The sequence below is a fragment of the Eptatretus burgeri genome, chromosome 26 (genome assembly GCF_056783735.1).
Source record: "Eptatretus burgeri isolate ZD-2024b chromosome 26, Ebu_testis_v1, whole genome shotgun sequence".
Taxonomy (NCBI): domain Eukaryota; kingdom Metazoa; phylum Chordata; class Myxini; order Myxiniformes; family Myxinidae; genus Eptatretus; species Eptatretus burgeri.
The window spans coordinates 588985-608542 of NC_140986.1; the positions used below are offsets into that span (position 1 = coordinate 588985).

The 19558-nt window shown below is 41.7% G+C and overlaps 2 protein-coding genes across 11 annotated transcripts in view; one reads left to right on the plus strand and one right to left on the minus strand.

The window, feature by feature from the left end:
* Positions 1-16512, plus strand: part of LOC147007759 (dynein axonemal heavy chain 17-like) — a 552046-nt gene extending 535534 nt beyond the window's left edge. For all 5 annotated transcript variants that reach the window (XM_085866447.1, XM_085866449.1, XM_085866451.1 and 2 more), the window contains 4 exons: positions 2171-2348; positions 9704-9881; positions 12436-12634; positions 16375-16512. In XM_085866447.1, coding sequence (XP_085722573.1) covers positions 2171-2348; positions 9704-9881; positions 12436-12634; positions 16375-16417 — 598 coding nt within the window. In that variant the 3' untranslated portion in view covers positions 16418-16512. The remainder of the gene's footprint in view (positions 1-2170; positions 2349-9703; positions 9882-12435; positions 12635-16374) is intronic.
* LOC147007767 (uncharacterized) overlaps positions 1-19558 on the minus strand; it is a 199128-nt gene that overhangs the window by 117520 nt on the left and 62050 nt on the right. For 2 of the 6 annotated variants that reach the window (XM_085866453.1, XM_085866456.1), the window contains exons 2-5: positions 13588-13618; positions 13310-13353; positions 6227-6257; positions 5949-5992 (exon numbers count right to left, since the gene is read on the minus strand). In XM_085866453.1, coding sequence (XP_085722579.1) covers positions 5949-5992; positions 6227-6257; positions 13310-13353; positions 13588-13618 — 150 coding nt within the window. Of the gene's footprint in view, positions 1-5280; positions 6258-6481; positions 9706-13309; positions 13354-13587; positions 13619-13903; positions 16381-19558 lie in introns of those variants that run through there. The other 4 variants (XM_085866454.1, XM_085866455.1, XR_015053913.1 and 1 more) reach the window with 4 other exon arrangements.

The following is a 19558-nucleotide window of genomic DNA, read 5'->3' on the forward strand; positions in this document are numbered from 1 at the left end:
AGTAGCGTGCTTTGAACCTATGTGTAACGTATCTCAAACGCACATTGGCGTATGGAGACGAATTTGATTGGCGTCTTCCGGACGACCACAGAACTTACTGAACGTGTTTCTAACTTACAGCTACCGTATAATGGCGTATTGGCAGCGTTTAGGGGAATTGGTATATACAAATGGGCTTCACAAGAGGAACCCGTCAGTGTTCCAGACTCCATGTTGAGTAGATTTCAATGTCAGTAGCAGTGGCAGCAGCAGTAGCAGTAGTAGTAGTAGTAGTAGTAGTAGTAGTAGTAGTAGTAGTAGTAGTAGTAGTTCGAGAGAATTTAGTGATGTCGATGTTACTACTAGTAGTAGTAGTTCGAGAGAATTTAGTGATGTCGATGTTAGTCGTCGTAGTAGTAGCAGTAGTAGTAGTTTGAGATAATTTAGTGATGTCGATGTTGGGAGTAGTCGTAGTTCGAGAGAATTTAGTGATGTCACTGTTCGTATTAGTAGTATTAGTAGTAGTAGTAGTAGTAGCAGTAGTAGTAGTAGCAGTAGTAGTAGTTCGAAAGAATTTAGTGATGTCGATGTTGGTATTAGTAGTAGTTCGAGAGAATTTAGTGATGTCGATGTTAGTAGTAGTAGTAGTATTAGTAGTAGTAGCAGTAGTAGTAGCAGTAGTAGTTCGAGAGAATTTAGTGATGTCGATGTTAGTCGTAGTAGTAGTAGTAGTTCGAGAGAATTTAATGATGTCGATGTTGGTAGTAGTAGTAGAAGTAGTAGTTCGAGAGAATTTAATGATGTCGATGTTATTAGTAGTAGTAGTTCGAGAGGTATTTAGTGATGTCGATGTTGGTAGTAGTAGTAGTAGTAGTAGTAGTAGTAGTAGTCGTAGTAGTAGTAGAAGTCGTAGTAGTACTTACAAGTAACGTGTTGCAAAGTGTGAACAACGTTCGTGTAGCGTGCTTACAAAACGTTACTCATAGGTTAGAAATAAGTTTCGGGTACGCTAAACATTACCTCGACGTGTTTCGACTTATGAGTAACTTACAAGTAACGTGTTTCTACGTAGGTCAACGATCGCATAACGTGCCTACAACTTATGGCCAGCGTAGCGGAACATGTGTCATACGCCGGCATAGGTCGTAAAATTTCAAGCATGAAAAAATTTGAGGAAAACCCAAAAGTTCAACGTTTAAAGCCAGCGTACTACCACTTATGGCAGTGTTTTTCAGCGTGGTCTTAACATATACAAAACGTCCCCATAACGTATTCGACGTGTCCCAGCGTTTTAGTCAAATTTTCCAAAAATCGGCATAAGCTGGCCAAAACGTCAAGGTGTGAATGGGCCTTTACCATCACCAATCAACATTCGCCACCGCTAAACCATCATCACCTTGACTTACCATCGGAAATCTCAATGTGACCATTTCAAACACATAAATTCTTCAAAACTACAACTACCGTGCGCTCTACAGGACATTATAGTTATTAATTAATAAATATGATATTACAGTCGATCACGTGATGACACTTGGTCCATTCTGTACTTTGATCAGTTTGACCTTTTGCTCGATTGTGCTATAGCCCTTTCCTGTTGATAACGGTTCTTCCCCACCACAGGTGGGTTCCTCACCTGGAGGAGATGGACAGTTTTTGAGGGTCATCGTCACCATTCATTACAAACATTCAGTCTGCTGTTGTATAAATTAAATAATAAATGATCAACGAGACCATTCAGTAGTTTTATTCGAGTTGTTCATCGTCCCTCCCTCATCCTGGTGGTGCTGCACGACGTCCCAAACAGCTTGGTTTTCTTTTTAACCGCGGGTTCCCTATAAAACCGTGTGGGAGCAAAAAAAACCCACCTGGTCTACCTGGAAAAAGGCGTGTCTTGACGCATGCACGCACATACATACCTACATACCCACATACCCACATATAACTCCGTTATGGAGGGAAGATTGTCGATAAATACAAAAACAGGAAATAAAGAACGTGGTTTCGTGTCGAGGGAATAATCATCGACGAACTCGGACTCGATTTTCCACTTTCACAACACAATCTGAAACACAAACAATCCGTTAAAATGAAACGTTCAACCTTTGTATATATTTTAAATTATGGACACGTGATGTGGCGGGAACCAATCAGACACCGCGATCTCCCTGTTCGCTTTTTCCCCAAACAGCTCGCGCTCTTCACTCGGTTACCACAGCGTACCGTCCTTCACCCGACACGACGTGCGGTCCACCATGACCCGAGATCTCAGAGCGGCTCCGATGGAGGATACGTGGTCGGTCCGGGAGGTTCTCCGGAAGACCGCAGGTCCATGGTCGGTTCACCCGAGGACAACGGGTCCAGACCCGGTACGTGACGTGCACCCCGTACCGAGAACTTGTGTTTCCCGTGCTGATCCGTGCTGTGTACTAACACAGGAACTCATTGATTTAGTGAATGTCACGATGTCTGGAGCGGAGCCGGAATTGTTGAATTGTTGTTGAATTGAAAAATAACTCGTTTTGTTTCCATTGCTGAGTCCGCTTTGGCAGCGTTGACGGTTTCTCCTCGTGAGGTGGTCGGTCATGGCTCTGGCCAGTTCGGCCTTGGTTATTGTGACCCAACCAGAATTTCAAATGGTACAACAGCTCGGTCAGGAAGAGCTTAAAACCATCCACGTATCGTCGGTGTGTTACCTTTCCTGATTCTTTGTATGTTTTTCTCTTGGTTGTTTGGGTGTATCCATGTCCATGTTTGTTGATGAGGTTATTCAGAGCAAGACAAAATAAGAGGGGGGAAAGACTGTCTCCCTGGAAGATCCCATGCTATATCTTCACATCTGGTATTTCGACATTTCCTTCTGGTGCTGCACTTTCAACGTCGTATTCCAGAGTTCCATTGCTTTCTCAATCAGTTTGATTTCTTGGGATTGATTTTGTATATTTACATGCATTTTATCATCCATGAATGTGGAACACTCGCAAAAGTTATCTTGTGGTCCATCCAGGTGGTGGACAATTTGGTTCTTCTCACTTTGAAATTTTCACATTGGGCCTTGTTCAGTAGTGGGTGGTGGCCCTTTTGTTCAACCTCGAAACCTTGTTGGGTTCGGTGATGGAACGTAATTTCTGTGATGATTCCTGTTAGAAGTTTGAATGTTTTTTTGTTGACATGTTATTGGCGGGTATTTGTGAGGAAGTTGGTTTCTTCAGATTTTTAGATGAGAAATGTGTTTCCTTCTTCAAACCACTCATGAACTTCCTTTTCCTCTTGGATCAGTTGTTTGAATGTCCTGGTGTCGTGATTGTGGAGAGGGTCAGTTGTTTCAACCAGAAGTTTGGAATTCTATCTGGGCCTGGATTTTAATGTTTGGTGGCATTTTTTAGGTCATCTCTATCGAGATGACCGAATAAAGCCGGACCAAATGTCCGTCCGTACGGACGTCCGTCTGTCCGTCCGTCCGTCAACAATTTTTCTTTCCGATCTTTATGAAACTTCGTATGTGGGTAGAGGTCGATGAGTGTTGCACAACGATATAACTTTTGTCCGGGTTCAAGGTCAGGGTCAAGGTCACGAGGTCACGTAAGTTATAAAAATCGCCATTTTCAAAACCTATCTTGTCTGCCATTCTACAAGATATTCGGCAACTGTTTATTAATTATGATAGTAAAAAATATTATCTTGTATCTAACCGGACAGATTTTTGAATTTCCGTCCCGTTTGGCCGCCACGTAACCTGGAAGATGGTACAAAGAAAATGGTACTCAGGTACTCAGGTACTCAGGTACAAAGAAAACTTTTTACTTCCGATCTTGATGAAATTTGGTATGTGGGTAGAGGTCGATGAGTGATACCCAACGACATATTTTTACCCGGATTCCAGGTAAGGGTCAAGGTCACGATGTCACCAAAGTTGTGAAAGTCGCCATTTTCAAAACCTCGTCTGTCATTTTAGGAGATATCTGGCAACGGTTCAAGTTCAGAGGTACATCGTACTCAATGAGTACTAGAACTTTGCTTCAGGACATATTGACCTATCTCGGCTCGGTCAGGGGTCAAAGGTCAATGAGTGCATTTTTCGGGCAAAATTACCATTCAAGGCACCCTTGCTCCTACACGGGTTAACCGATACGAATGAAAGTTCATAGGTACTTCGTACTCAATGAGTACTAGAACTTTGGTTCAGGACATATTGACCTATCTTGGCTCGGTCAGGGGTCAAAGGTCAATGAGTGCATTTTTCGGGCAAAATGACCATTCAAAGCCCCCTTGCTCATTCACGGGCTAACCGATTCGATTGCAATTTCGTAAGTGCTTAGTACTAGATTAACTCAGATCAGGGGTCAAAGGTCATTGGATGCTCGGCGACCCATGGCTGCCTACCGGCTTGTTTTATTTTTTTGTTACCGCACGCACACCAAGCGAGAGGTGTTCGGGTTAAACGCTTGAGCTCAGATGATAACAGAGACAGGTGATCATCCTCTCTGAGGGAAAGGACATTAAAGGCACTCACCCGAAGGGACAGCCTCAGGTTAACCCAAGGAGACCGTCGTCTGGTGTACGAAACCTGAGCACCACTCGGACACACACGTGACCGTAATCTGACCCGGGAAGGTCACCCCGTGGTTTTCCTCCTATCATCATGAATGGGGGTCCCGAAGGGTCCTGAATTAACTTTTTCCTCAAAACTTGATGGAATCAATCGAAACTTGCACAGACACAATGTCGGGGTTCCCTCATTAATCCCTGAAAGTTTCAGCTTCCTCGGTCAAATCCTCCCGGAGGAGTAGATGATACATACCTACATACCCTACATACCCACATACCCTACATACCCACATACCCATATAATTATAACTCCGTTATGAAAGGAAGATTGTCGATAAATAGAAAATAAAGAACGATGTTTCGTATCAAGGGAATAATCATCGACGAACTCGGACTCGATTTTCCACTTTCACAACACAATCTGAAACACAAACAATCCGTTAAAACGAAACGTTCAATCTTTGTATTTATTTCAAATCATGGACACGTGATGTGGCGAGAACCAATCAGACACCGCGATCTCTCTGTTCGCTTTTTCCCCAAACAGCTCGCGCTCTTCCCTCGGTTTACCATAGCGTACCGTCCTTCATCCGACACCACGTGCGGTCCACCATGACCCGAGATCTCAGAGAACACCCCGGGATCCACGAGCGGCTCCGATGGAGGATACGTGGTCGGTCCGGGAGGTTCTCCGGAAGACCGCGGGTCCATGGTCGGTGCACCCGAGGACAAGGGGTCCAGACCCGGTACGTGATGTTCACTCCGTACCGAGAACTTGTGTTTCCCGTGCTGATTCGTGCTGTGTACTCACACAGGAACTCATTGATTAAGTGAATGTCACGATGTCTGGAGCGCAGCCGGAATTGAATTGTGAATGGAAATCCCATCCATGACGTGTTCCCCTCCCTCTTCTACATGTATGACATCATTTTATACCTCATCACTTCATTCATCATTCGATTCGAAAGAGTGGGTTTACCTTTCCTTCCCAACAGTCACTCAGGGCAGGGATTTGTAATTTGTACAGGGTGCCGGTGATAACTCACCGACTCTTCGTGGAAGACATTGAAGGTTCTTAAACGTCTCACTGCGAATGCTAATATGACGGACAGCCGGCTTAACATCTCACCCGAAGGATGGCTGCCCGTGACGTAGCAAGGTGACAGTTTGTTGTGCGGGAAGGAATCGAACCCGGGTTTGACGGTTTAAATGTGAGCAGCACATGAACTGCTCAAGAAAGAGTTGCACAAAGACCCCCACAGACCCCGACACTCTCAATCACCAACACATCCATTGCTCGGGTAAGGATCGTGAATCCCATCCAAAACCGTTCATGATCCAAGTTATAAAACGAACATGAAACCATCGAACGGACCAGTTCGGTGCGAAGATCCACACGAGCTCAAGTTTCGGTTTCTCACCTGTAGATCCTGCAGAGAGAACGTAGATCCTGTAGATCCATGAGCTTTGGTGAAAATATTAAATAAATAACTCATTACAATCCGGATTTTAAAAATATTTCACTATAAAACAATTAATATACCATCGTTTGATTGCTGAGAGTTTGTTGAACGAATAATAACCTTTTTTGTGTTCAGCATAATTCATTCAACCATTTCCAAGGTTATTCATTCATTGATTCGTTCTTGAACGTTAAAAACATTTTCTCTTTCCTCGAACAAGGAAGGATAAAACTCACCACTTCGGGAGGTATCGCTCGAGTAACCAGACTGTTGAAGAGTTACAAGAGAAGGGAAGAGTGGGTGGAGGGATGGGGGGGGTGACATGACGACATGAGATTAATAAACGATAATGATATTAATAAAATAAGAATTCGGAAATATGAGTTGAATCTCATGAATTGAAAAAGTTCATGAATTAACAGGTATGTTCAAAATGTTCTCGGAACGAAATGAGGTCCACAAATCCAGGTGTGCAAACAGGGACAGACAACCTTCATTGTGATCGGAAGGAGGGTTCACGTTCCGAAGGGGGCAGTCAACCAATCGCGCTCACCTGCCACTCCTGAATCTATATGTACTGCACCAACAACATCTAGAACGGCAGGTACTGACGAACCAGGTGTTATTCGGAGAAGCAGGCACTGACTGACGAACCAGGTGTTCTCAAGAACAGCAGGAACTGACAACACCTGGCACAGTTCTCTGGAATAGCTCGTACTCATCGCACCAGGTAACCGCCGAAACAGCAAGTACTTCACCAGACTCACCATTCGAACTTTCCATGATCATCAAGCATCGTTTATCAACCACCACCATCAAAACCATTATTACTTAAGGCCCAGTCACACCTTGACGTTTTAGCCACGAATGGCAACGTATAAAAATGCACGTAAAACGTTGGCGTACGCTGAAGTTTTGAGGTTTTTTTTAAAGTTTTGGTCGTATTCATAACGTGTTGGTCGTATGCATAACGTATTAGTAACGGGCACAGAACGTTTTGTTGTGTTAAAGATAACTTATACCAACGAATGCTTAGCCTGTTGTCGGCGTTCACAATCTATGCCCAACGATAGTTTAACTTAGTCATAGTACGCTGCACGTTTCGCCGACGAACTCGTGGCGCTCTCTGTTAAAAACCTGCCGCTCGCCGATTTAAATCATAACCGCCTGAAAATTGGAAGTGTCAACATCCAGTCACACCTTGACGATTTTGCCAGCGTATGCCGACCTCTGAAAAATGTGTCTAAAACGCTGGGACACGTCGAATACGGTATGGGTAAGTTGTGTATCCGTTAGGAGCACGCTGAAAAACAATGAAGTTCGCTAGCATATTACGTGGTACGTCTGGTACGTCGTGAAATTTCAAGCATGCTGAAAATTTTACGACGTACTCGACGTATGGCTCACAAGTTCCGCATACGCTGGCATAAGTTCTCGGCACGCTCCGCAATCGTTTACACACGTCGGCCACACGTTACTTGTAAGTTACTCATAAGTCGAAACATGTCGAGGTAATGTTTAGCATACCCGAAACTTAATTTTTAACCTACGAGTAACGTTCATTGAACCTATTAGTAGCGTGCTTTGAACCTATGAGTAGCGTGCTTTGAAGCTATGAGTAGCGTGCTTTGAACCTATGTGTAACGTATCTCAAACGCACATTGGCGTATGGAGACGAATTTGATTGACGTCTTCCGGACGACCACAGAACTTACTGAACGTGTTTCTAACTTACAGCTACCGTATAATGGCGTATTGGCAGCGTTTAGGGGAATTGGTATATACAAATGGGCTTCACAAGAGGAACCCGTCAGTGTTCCAGACTCCATGTTGAGTAGATTTCAATGTCAGTAGCAGTGGCAGCAGCAGTAGCAGTAGTAGTAGTAGTAGCAGTAGTAGTTCGAGAGAATTTAGTGATGTCGATGTTACTAGTAGTAGTAGTAGTTCGAGAGAATTTAGTGATGTCGATGTTAGTCGTCGTAGTAGTAGCAGTAGTAGTAGTTCGAGATAATTTAGTGATGTCGATGTTGGGAGTAGTCGTAGTTCGAGAGAATTTAGTGATGTCACTGTTCGTATTAGTAGTATTAGTAGTAGTAGTAGTTGCAGTAGTAGTAGCAGTAGTAGTAGTTCGAAAGAATTTAGTGATGTCGATGTTGGTATTAGTAGTAGTTCGAGAGAATTTAGTGATGTCGATGTTAGTAGTAGTAGTAGTAGTAGTATTAGTAGTAGTAGCAGTAGTAGTAGCAGTAGTAGTTCGAGAGAATTTAGTGATGTCGATGTTAGTCGTAGTAGTAGTAGTAGTTCGAGAGAATTTAATGATGTCGATGTTGGAAGTAGTAGTAGAAGTAGTAGTTCGAGAGAATTTAATGATGTCGATGTTGGTAGTAGTAGTAGTAGTAGTAGTAGTAGTAGTAGTAGTAGTAGAAGTCGTAGTAGTACTTACAAGTAACGTGTTGCAAAGTGTGAACAACGTTCGTGTAGCGTGCTTACAAAACGTTACTCATAGGTTAGAAATAAGTTTCGGGTACGCTAAACATTACCTCGACGTGTTTCGACTTATGAGTAACTTACAAGTAACGTGTTTCTACGTAGGTCAACGATCGCATAACGTGCCTACAACTTATGGCCAGCGTAGCGGAACATGTGAGTCATACGCCGGCATAGGTCGTAAAATTTCAAGCATGAAAAAATTTGAGGAAAACCCAAAAGTTCAACGTTTAAAGCCAGCGTACTACCACTTATGGCAGTGTTTTTCAGCGTGGTCTTAACATATACAAAACGTACCCATAACGTATTCGACGTGTCCCAGCGTTTTAGTCAAATTTTCCAAAAATCGGCATAAGCTGGCCAAAACGTCAAGGTGTGAATGGGCCTTTACCATCACCAATCAACATTCGCCACCGCTAAACCATCATCACCTTGACTTACCATCGGAAATCTCAATGTGACCATTTCAAACACATAAATTCTTCAAAACTACAACTACCGTGCGCTCTACAGGACATTATAGTTATTAATTAATAAATATGATATTACAGTCGATCACGTGATGACACTTGGTCCGTTCTGTACTTTGATCAGTTTGACCTTTTGCTCGATTGTGCTATAGCCCTTTCCTCTTGATGACGGTTCTTCCCCACCACAGGTGGGTTCCTCACCTGGAGGAGATGGACAGTTTTTGAGGGTCATCGTCACCATTCATTACAAACATTCAGTCTGCTGTTGTATAAATTAAATAATAAATGATCAACGAGACCATTCAGTAGTTTTATTCGAGTTGTTCACTGTCCCTCCCTCATCCTGGTGGTGCTGCACGACGTCCCAAACAGCTTGGTTTTCTTTTTAACCGCGGGTTCCCTATAAAACCGTGTGGGAGCAAAAAAAACCCACCTGGTCTACCTGGAAAAAGGCGTGTCTTGACGCATGCACGCACATACATACCTACATACCCACATACCCACATATAACTCCGTTATGGAGGGAAGATTGTCGATAAATACAAAAACAGAAAATAAAGAACGTGGTTTCGTGTCGAGGGAATAATCATCGACGAACTCGGACTCGATTTTCCACTTTCACAACACAATCTGAAACACAAACAATCCGTTAAAATGAAACGTTCAACCTTTGTATATATTTTAAATCATGGACACGTGATGTGGCGGGAACCAATCAGACACCGCGATCTCCCTGTTCGCTTTTTCCCCAAACAGCTCGCGCTCTTCACTCGGTTACCACAGCGTACCGTCCTTCACCCGACACGACGTGCGGTCCACCATGACCCGAGATCTCAGAGCGGCTCCGATGGAGGATACGTGGTCGGTCCGGGAGGTTCTCCGGAAGACCGCAGGTCCATGGTCGGTTCACCCGAGGACAACGGGTCCAGACCCGGTACGTGACGTGCACCCCGTACCGAGAACTTGTGTTTCCCGTGCTGATCCGTGCTGTGTACTAACACAGGAACTCATTGATTTAGTGAATGTCACGATGTCTGGAGCGGAGCCGGAATTGTTGAATTGTTGTTGAATTGAAAAATAACTCGTTTTGTTTCCATTGCTGAGTCCGCTTTGGCAGCGTTGACGGTTTCTCCTCGTGAGGTGGTCATGGTTCTGGCCAGTTCGGCCTTGGTTATTGTGACCCAACCAGAATTTCAAATGGTACAACAGCTCGGTCAGGAAGAGCTTAAAACCATCCACGTATCGTCGGTGTGTTACCTTTCCTGATTCTTTGTATGTTTTTCTATTGGTTGTTTGGGTGTATCCATGTCCATGTTTGTTGATGAGGTTATTCAGAGCAAGACAAAATAAGAGGGGGGAAGACTGTCTCCCTGGAAGATCCCATGCTATATCTTCACATCTGGTATTTCGACATTTCCTTCTGGTGCTGCACTTTCAACGTGGTATTCCAGAGTTCCATTGCTTTCTCAATCAGTTTGATTTCTTGGGATTGATTTTGTATATTTACATGCATTTTATCATCCATGAATGTGGAACACTCGCAAAAGTTATCTTGTGGTCCATCCAGGTGGTGGACAATTTGGTTCTTCGCACTTTGAAATTTTCACATTGGGCCTTGTTCAGTAGTGGGTGGTGGCCCTTTTGTTCAACCTCGAAACCTTGTTGGGTTCGGTGATGGAACGTAATTTCTGTGATGATTCCTGTTAGAAGTTTGCATGTTTTTTTGTTGACATGTTATTGGCCTGTATTTGTGAGGAAGTTGGTTTCTTCAGATTTTTAGATGAGAAATGTGTTTCCTTCTTCAAACCACTCATGAACTTCCTTTTCCTCTTGGATCAATTGTTTGAATGTCCTGGTGTCGTGATTGTGGAGAGGGTCAGTTGTTTCAACCAGAAGTTTGGAATTCTATCTGGGCCTGGATTTTAATGTTTGGTGGCATTTTTTAGGTCATCTCTGCCGAGATGACCGAATAAAGCCGGACCAAATGTCCGTCCGTACGGACGTCCGTCTGTCCGTCCGTCCGTCAACAATTTTTCTTTCCGATCTTTATGAAACTTAGTATGTGGGTAGAGGTCGATGAGTGTTGCACAACGATATAACTTTTGTCCGGGTTCAAGGTCAGGGTCAAGGTCACGAGGTCACGTAAGTTATAAAAATCGCCATTTTCAAAACCTATCTTGTCTGCCATTCTACAAGATATTCGGAAACTGTTTATTGATGATGATAGTAAAAAATATTATCTTGTATCTCACGGAACAGATTTTTGAATTTCCGTCCCGTTTGGCCGCCACGTAACCTGGAAGATGGTACAAAGAAAATGGTACTTAGGTACTTAGGTACTCAGGTACTCAGGTGCAAAGAAAACTTTTTACTTCCTATCTTGATGAAATTTGGTATGTGGGCAGAGGTCGATGAGTGATACCCAACGACATATTTTTTCCCGGATTCGAGGTCAGGGTCAAGGTCACGAGGTCACCAAAGTTGTGAAAGTCGCCATTTTCAAAACCTCGTCTGTCATTTTAGGAGATATCTGGCAACGGTTCAAGTTCATAGGTACATCGTACTCAATGAGTACTAGAACTTTGCTTCAGGACATATTGACCTATCTCGGCTCGGTCAGGGGTCAAAGGTCAATGAGTGCATTTTTCGGGCAAAATGACCATTCAAAGCCCCCTTGCTCATTCACGGGCTAACCGATTCGATTGCAATTTCGTAAGTGCTTAGTACTAGATTAACTCAGATCAGGGGTCAAAGGTCATCGGATGCTCGGCGACCCATGGCTGCCTACAGGCTTGTTTTATTTTTTTGTTACCGCACGCACACCAAGCGAGAGGTGTTCGGGTTAAACGCTTGAGCTCAGATGATAACAGAGACAGGTGATCATCCTCTCTGAGGGAAAGGACATTAAAGGCACTCACCCGAAGGGACAGCCTCAGGTTAACCCAAGGAGACCGTCGTCTGGTGTACGAAACCTGAGCACCACTCGGACACACACGTGACCGTAATCTGACCCGGGAAGGTCACCCCGTGGTTTTCCTCCTATCGTCATGAATAGAGTCCTGAATTAACTTTTTCCTCAAAACTTGATGGAATCAATCGAAACTTGCACAGACACAATGTCGGGGTTCCCTCATTAATCCCTGAAAGTTTCAGCTTCCTCGGTCAAATCCTCCCGGAGGAGTAGATGATACATACCTACATACCCTACATACCCACATACCCTACATACCCACATACCCATATAATTATAACTCCGTTATGAAAGGAAGATTGTCGATAAATAGAAAATAAAGAACGATGTTTCGTATCAAGGGAATAATCATCGACGAACTCGGACTCGATTTTCACTTTCACAACACAATCTGAAACACAAACAATCCGTTAAAACGAAACGTTCAATCTTTGTATTTATTTCAAATCATGGACACGTGATGTGGCGAGAACCAATCAGACACCGCGATCTCTCTGTTCGCTTTTTCCCCAAACAGCTCGCGCTCTTCCCTCGGTTTACCATAGCGTACCGTCCTTCACCCGACACCACGTGCGGTCCACCATGACTCGAGATCTCAGAGAACACCCCGGGATCCACGAGCGGCTCCGATGGAGGATACGTGGTCGGTCCGGGAGGTTCTCCGGAAGATCGCGGGTCCATGGTCGGTGCACCCGAGGACAAGGGGTCCAGACCCGGTACGTGACGTTCACTCCGTACCGAGAACTTGTGTTTCCCGTGCTGATTCGTGCTGTGTACTCACACAGGAACTCATTGATTAAGTGAATGTCACGATGTCTGGAGCGGAGCCGGAATTGAATTGTGAATGGAAATCCCATCCATGACGTGTTCCCCTCCCTCTTGTACATGTATGACATCATTTTATACCTCATCACTTCATTCATCATTCGATTCGAAAGAGTGGGTTTACCTTTCCTTCCCAACAGTCACTCAGGGCAGGGATTTGTAATTTGTACAGGGTGCCGGTGATAACTCACCGACTCTTCGTGGAAGACATTGAAGGTTCTTAAACGTCTCACTGCGAATGCTAATATGACGGACAGCCGGCTTAACATCTCACCCGAAGGATGGCTGCCCGTGACGTAGCAAGGTGACAGTTTGTTGTGCGGGAAGGAATCGAACCCGGGTTTGACGGTTTAAATGTGAGCAGCACATGAACTGCTCAAGAAAGAGTTGCATAAAGACCCCCACAGACCCCGACACTCTCAATCACCAACACATCCATTGCTCGGGTAAGGATCGTGAATCCCATCCAAAACCGTTCATGATCCAAGTGAAAAAACGAACATGAAACCATCGAACGGACCAGTTCGGTGCGAAGATCCACACGAGCTCAAGTTTCGGTTTCTCACCTGTAGATCCTGCAGAGAGAACGTAGATCCTGCAGATCCATGAGCTTTGGTGAAAATATTAAATAAATAACTCATTACAATCCGGATTTTAAAAATATTTCACTATAAAACAATTAATATACCATCGTTTGATTGCTGAGAGTTTGTTGAACGAATAATAACCTTTTTTGTGTTCAGCATAATTCATTCAACCATTTCCAAGGTTATTCATTCATTGATTCGTTCTTGAACGTTAAAAACATTTTCTCTTTCCTCGAACAAGGAAGGATAAAACTCACCACTTCGGGAGGTATCGCTCGAGTAACCAGACTGTTGAAGAGTTACAAGAGAAGGGAAGAGTGGGTGGAGGGATGGGGGGGGTGACATGACGACATGAGATTAATAAACGATAATGATATTAATAAAATAAGAATTCGGAAATATGAGTTGAATCTCATGAATTGAAAAAGTTCATGAATTAACAGGTATGTTCAAAATGTTCTCGGAACGAAATGAGGTCCACAAATCCAGGTGTGCAAACAGGGACAGACAACCTTCATTGTGATCGGAAGGAGGGTTCACGTTCCGAAGGGGCAGTCAACCAATCGCGCTCACCTGCCACTCCTGAATCTATATGTACTGCACCAACAACATCTAGAACGGCAGGTACTGACGAACCAGGTGTTATTCGGAGAAGCAGGCACTGACTGACGAACCAGGTGTTCTCAAGAACAGCAGGAACTGACAACACCTGGCACAGTTCTCTGGAATAGCTCGTACTCATCGCACCAGGTAACCGCCGAAACGGCAAGTACTTCACCAGACTCACCATTCGAACTTTCCATGATCATCAAGCATCGTTTATCAACCACCACCATCAAAACCATTATTACTTAAGGCCCAGTCACCCCTTGACGTTTTAGCCACGAATGGCAACGTATAAAAGTGCACGTAAAACGTTGGCGTACGCTGAAGTTTTGAGGTTTTTTTTTAAAGTTTTGGTCGTATTCATAACGTGTTGGTCGTATGCATAACGTATTAGTAACGGGCACAGAACGTTTTGTTGTGTTAAAGATAACTTATACCAACGAATGCTTAGCCTGTTGTCGGCGTTCACAATCTATGCCCAACGATAGTTTAACTTAGTCATAGTACGCTGCACGTTTCGCCGACGAACTCGTGGCGCTCTCTGTTAAAAACCTGCCGCTCGCCGATTTAAATCATAACCGCCTGAAAATTGGAAGTGTCAACATCCAGTCACACCTTGACGATTTTGCCAGCGTATGCCGACCTCTGAAAAATGTGTCTAAAACGCTGGGACACGTCGAATACGGTATGGGTAAGTTGTGTATCCGTTAGGAGCACGCTGAAAAACAATGAAGTACGCTAGCATATTACGTGGTACGTCTGGTACGTCGTGAAATTTCAAGCATGCTGAAAATTTTACGACGTACTCGACGTATGGCTCACAAGTTCCGCATACGCTGGCATAAGTTCTCGGCACGCTCCGCAATCGTTTACACACGTCGGCCACACGTTACTTGTAAGTTACTCATAAGTCGAAACATGTCGAGGTAATGTTTAGCATACCCGAAACTTAATTTTTAACCTACGAGTAACGTTCATTGAACCTATTAGTAGCGTGCTTTGAACCTATGAGTAGCGTGCTTTGAAGCTATGAGTAGCGTGCTTTGAACCTATGTGTAACGTATCTCAAACGCACATTGGCGTATGGAGACGAATTTGATTGACGTCTTCCGGACGACCACAGAACTTACTGAACGTGTTTCTAACTTACAGCTACCGTATTATGGCGTATTGGCAGCGTTTAAGGGAATTGGTATATACAAATGGGCTTCACAAGAGGAACCCGTCAGTGTTCCAGACTCCATGTTGAGTAGATTTCAATGTCAGTAGCAGTGGCAGCAGCAGTAGCAGTAGTAGTAGTAGTAGTAGTAGTTCGAGAGAATTTAGTGATGTCGATGTTACTAGTAGTAGTAGTAGTTCGAGAGAATTTAGTGATGTCGATGTTAGTCGTCGTAGTAGTAGCGGTATTAGTAGTTCGAGATAATTTAGTGATGTCGATGTTGGGAGTAGTCGTAGTTCGAGAGAATTTAGTGATGTCACTGTTCGTATTAGTAGTATTAGTAGTAGTAGTAGCAGTAGTAGTAGCAGTAGTAGTAGTTCGAAAGAATTTAGTGATGTCGATGTTGGTATTAGTATTGGTTCGAGAGAATTTAGTGATGTCGATGTTGGTAGTAGTAGTAGAAGTAGTAGTTCGAGAGAATTTAATGATGTCGATGTTGGTAGTAGTAATAGTAGTAGTAGTAGTAGTAGTAGTAGTAGTAGTAGTAGTAGTGGTAGTAGAAGTCGTAGTAGTACTTACAAGTAACGTGTTGCAAAGTGTGAACAACGTTCGTGTAGCGTGCTTACAAAACGTTACTCATAGGTTAGAAATAAGTTTCGGGTACGCTAAACATTACCTCGACGTGTTTCGACTTATGAGTAACTTACAAGTAACGTGTTTCTACGTAGGTCAACGATCGCATAACGTGCCTACAACTTATGGCCAGCGTAGCGGAACATGTGTCATACGCCGGCATAGGTCGTAAAATTTGAAGCATGAAAAAATTTGAGGAAAACCCAAAAGTTCAACGTTTAAAGCCAGCGTACTACCACTTATGGCAGTGTTTTTCAGCGTGGTCTTAACATATACAAAACGTACCCATAACGTATTCGACGTGTCCCAGCGTTTTAGTCAAATTTTCCAAAAATCGGCATAAGCTGGCCAAAACGTCAAGGTGTGAATGGGCCTTTACCATCACCAATCAACATTCGCCACCGCTAAACCATCATCACCTTGACTTACCATCGGAAATCTCAATGTGACCATTTCAAACACATAAATTCTTCAAAACTACAACTACCGTGCGCTCTACAGGACATTATAGTTATTAATTAATAAATATGATATTACAGTCGATCATGTGATGACACTTGGTTCGTTCTGAACTTTGATCAGTTTGACCTTTTGCTCGATTGTGCTATAGCCCTTTCCTCTTGATGACGGTTCTTCCCCACCACAGGTGGGTTCCTCACCTGGAGGAGATGGACAGTTTCCCGTGCTGATCCGTGCTGTGTACTAACACAGGAACTCATTGATTTAGTGAATGTCACGATGTCTGGAGCGGAGCCGGAATTGTTGAGTTGTTGTTGAATTGAAAAATAACTCGTTTTGTTGCCATTGCTGAGTCCGCTTTGGTAGCGTTGTTGGTTTCTCCTCGTGAGGTGGTCATGGCTCTGGCCAGTTCGGCCTTGGTTATTGTGACCCAACCAGAATTTCAAATGGTACAACAGCTCGGTCAGGAAGAGCTTAAAACCATCCACGTATCGTCGGTGTGTTACCTTTCCTGATTCTTTGTATGTTTTTCTATTGGTTGTTTGGGTGTATCCATGTCCATGATTGTTGATGAGGTTACTCAGAGCAAGACAAAACAAGAGGGGGAAAGACTGTCTCCCTGGAAGATCCCATGCTATATCTTCACATCTGCTATTTTGACATTTCCTTCTGGTGCTGCACTTTCAATGTGGTATTCCAGAGTTCCATTGCTTTCTTAATCAGTTTGATTTCTTGGAATTTATTATCTTGGCAAAACGAAGTTTTTGCAAGATATGAAAGTCAATTTGTATGTTTTTTTTTTTGTCTGTAATCACGTATAAAAAATTCTGCAGAGCACAGTTATCATTGGAAATTTTTGTAACTTCGCATATCTGAGGCCTATAGAGGTCCCTTTCAGCACATAAAATTTTGAAGGTCAAAGGTCAAGGTCACTTTGTTGCAAATCCGGAAAGTGGACGAAACCCTTATTTTTTGAGTAATTTTGATCGGATCGTCCTCAAACTTCATGGGGATATAGTTCATTTCATTTCTTTTAATGTCTTTTAAATAACTTTTTCAACATCAGGTTTCACTATTTCAATTGATTCAGCTATTGATGATGGACCGGGTTCTCCAAATTGAAAAATCCTTATTTTTATATGCCCTTTAAATGCCCCATCAGTGTTTTCAATATAATTGTCTCCCTTTACTTTAAACTCATTTTTCTTGTGTTTTTGTGATTGAAGATGTCTATTATAACTTCTCTTCAAAACATCCTTTGAACAGATATCACAATGTTTTCTTTCCAACTCAAGAGGAGATATTTTATGAAATGGATTAAATGTGTGTTTGTTGGTTCGGAGGTGTTTTCTATAATGTTTATATTCGTGATTACAAACATCGCAGTATGTTGTATTCACCATATTTATATAATAAATCTTTGCTTAAACTAAAATTTTCTTGATGAAAATTTCGTTTATTTTACAGGTGAATCTGTGCTTAAAACCATTTTATCCTCCAACTTTTTCACTTAATAAATACAATGTTTCAAGACACAAAAGACAAGTTTCAATCAATCTCTTCATTTGTTAAAGATACTGAGAAATATGTCAAGGATGTAAAATTGAACAAAGATAAATATAACAACTATTGGATAAAAACAATTATGGTGGATATGATGAGTTCTTCAATTTCCTTCAGTGGAAGGGCTTTGAGTATACCTGGTAGAACATCAATTAAAGTATCTCTAACAAAAGTTTCTCCTCTCCTTCTGGTAATATATTCAAAACTAGAAAAAGCAATGAAACAAGAAAAAGTATCAAAAACAAAAACCTTATGGATGAAGCTTTAGAAAGAAAAGATAAGACCATCTGTAATATGCAAGGAGAAATTTGTATTTTTTTCAACAACCCTAAAGATGTAAATCCTGATGAAATAAAGGATGTTAATATATCAGGTGAAATGACATTTCGTTCAATAGTAGTTAACGATCATTTTAAAATTACCTTTAATATAAAAAATGTTGTCGTTGAATCTGATAATGAAAAAAAGTATATCGATATCGATGGTAATATTATTAAATATGAGCCAATATACAACTGAAAGTATAGATGAATTTCAGTTTAAGTAAAGTTTTACTTTATAAATATGCTAGACTTTCCTGATTCTCCATATGACAAATTTGAGAATTGTCCTGCGTGTGAAAGACGGGGATTAAACACAGACTCAAAAGCTTATAAACAATGTATATTCTGTGATTATCTTCTAATTAATGATAATAAAAAATATAAAAAGGAAAATAATTCTTTTAGATTTACACCAAAAATGAATTACTTTACAAGATTGATTAGAGAAATGAATGTAAAGTATGAGGGTGATAACACACCTTTCCTTACAAGGGAAGAAACTGAACGTATAAGAGAAATGTTCAAAGGATTGTTGTTATATATTATTCATGGATGTAATTTTCAGGGAAATATCAACACAAGATATTGTATAAATAAAATAATGGATTATCTTGAAATTAAACCTGAACTTACGATAAAATATAGAGTTTCTAAAAAAGCCAATAATAAATTAAATAACCTGTTTTCCAAATATATAAATGAATGATTTTTTACCTATTTGGGAAAATAAGATAAAATTTAACAACCATAAAAATCTCCCAAATTCATTAAGATGTCTCATAGTTGGTTCAAGTGGATGTGGAAAAACCTGCTTACTTTTAAAAATGCTCCTCACTCCCAACTTTTTAGATTATGATAATTTAATAATTTTCACAAAGTCGAGTTTTCAACCAGAGTATCAACTACTCTCACAAGGTTTTAATGCTGGTCTTCAAAAAGAAGATATAATCGGTTTATTTAAACGTCAAAAAAACCTAAATGATTATAACATTGAAGATATAATTCAACTATTTTGTGATACACAGAGATGTAAAAAGAAATCAAATCCTATAACTTGTATTCTTAGTGATAATACGGATGATATACCGTCTCCCCAAGATTTGGATAAATCAAAAAAGAACCTCGTTATCTTTGATGATTGTGTTAATGAGAGAAACCAAACGGTAATGGACAGCTACTACACAAGAGGGAGACATTCTTCTTGTAATTGTATTTATCTTAGTCAATCGTACTTTCAACTTCCTCGTCGTTCCATCAGAAACAATGCTAATACTTTTATTTTATTCAAGTTAAATTCAATAGATATCAATAATTTTTGGAGAGATAATTGTTCTACATTATGTAGTAAAAAGAAATTTGAGGATTACATGAAGCACACGACTGAAAAATATAAATATATTGTTGTGAAACAAGATGAGATATTAAGGGATATATTTTTTGTTTTATAAACAATTACATATATAAATGACAACTATTATTATAAAT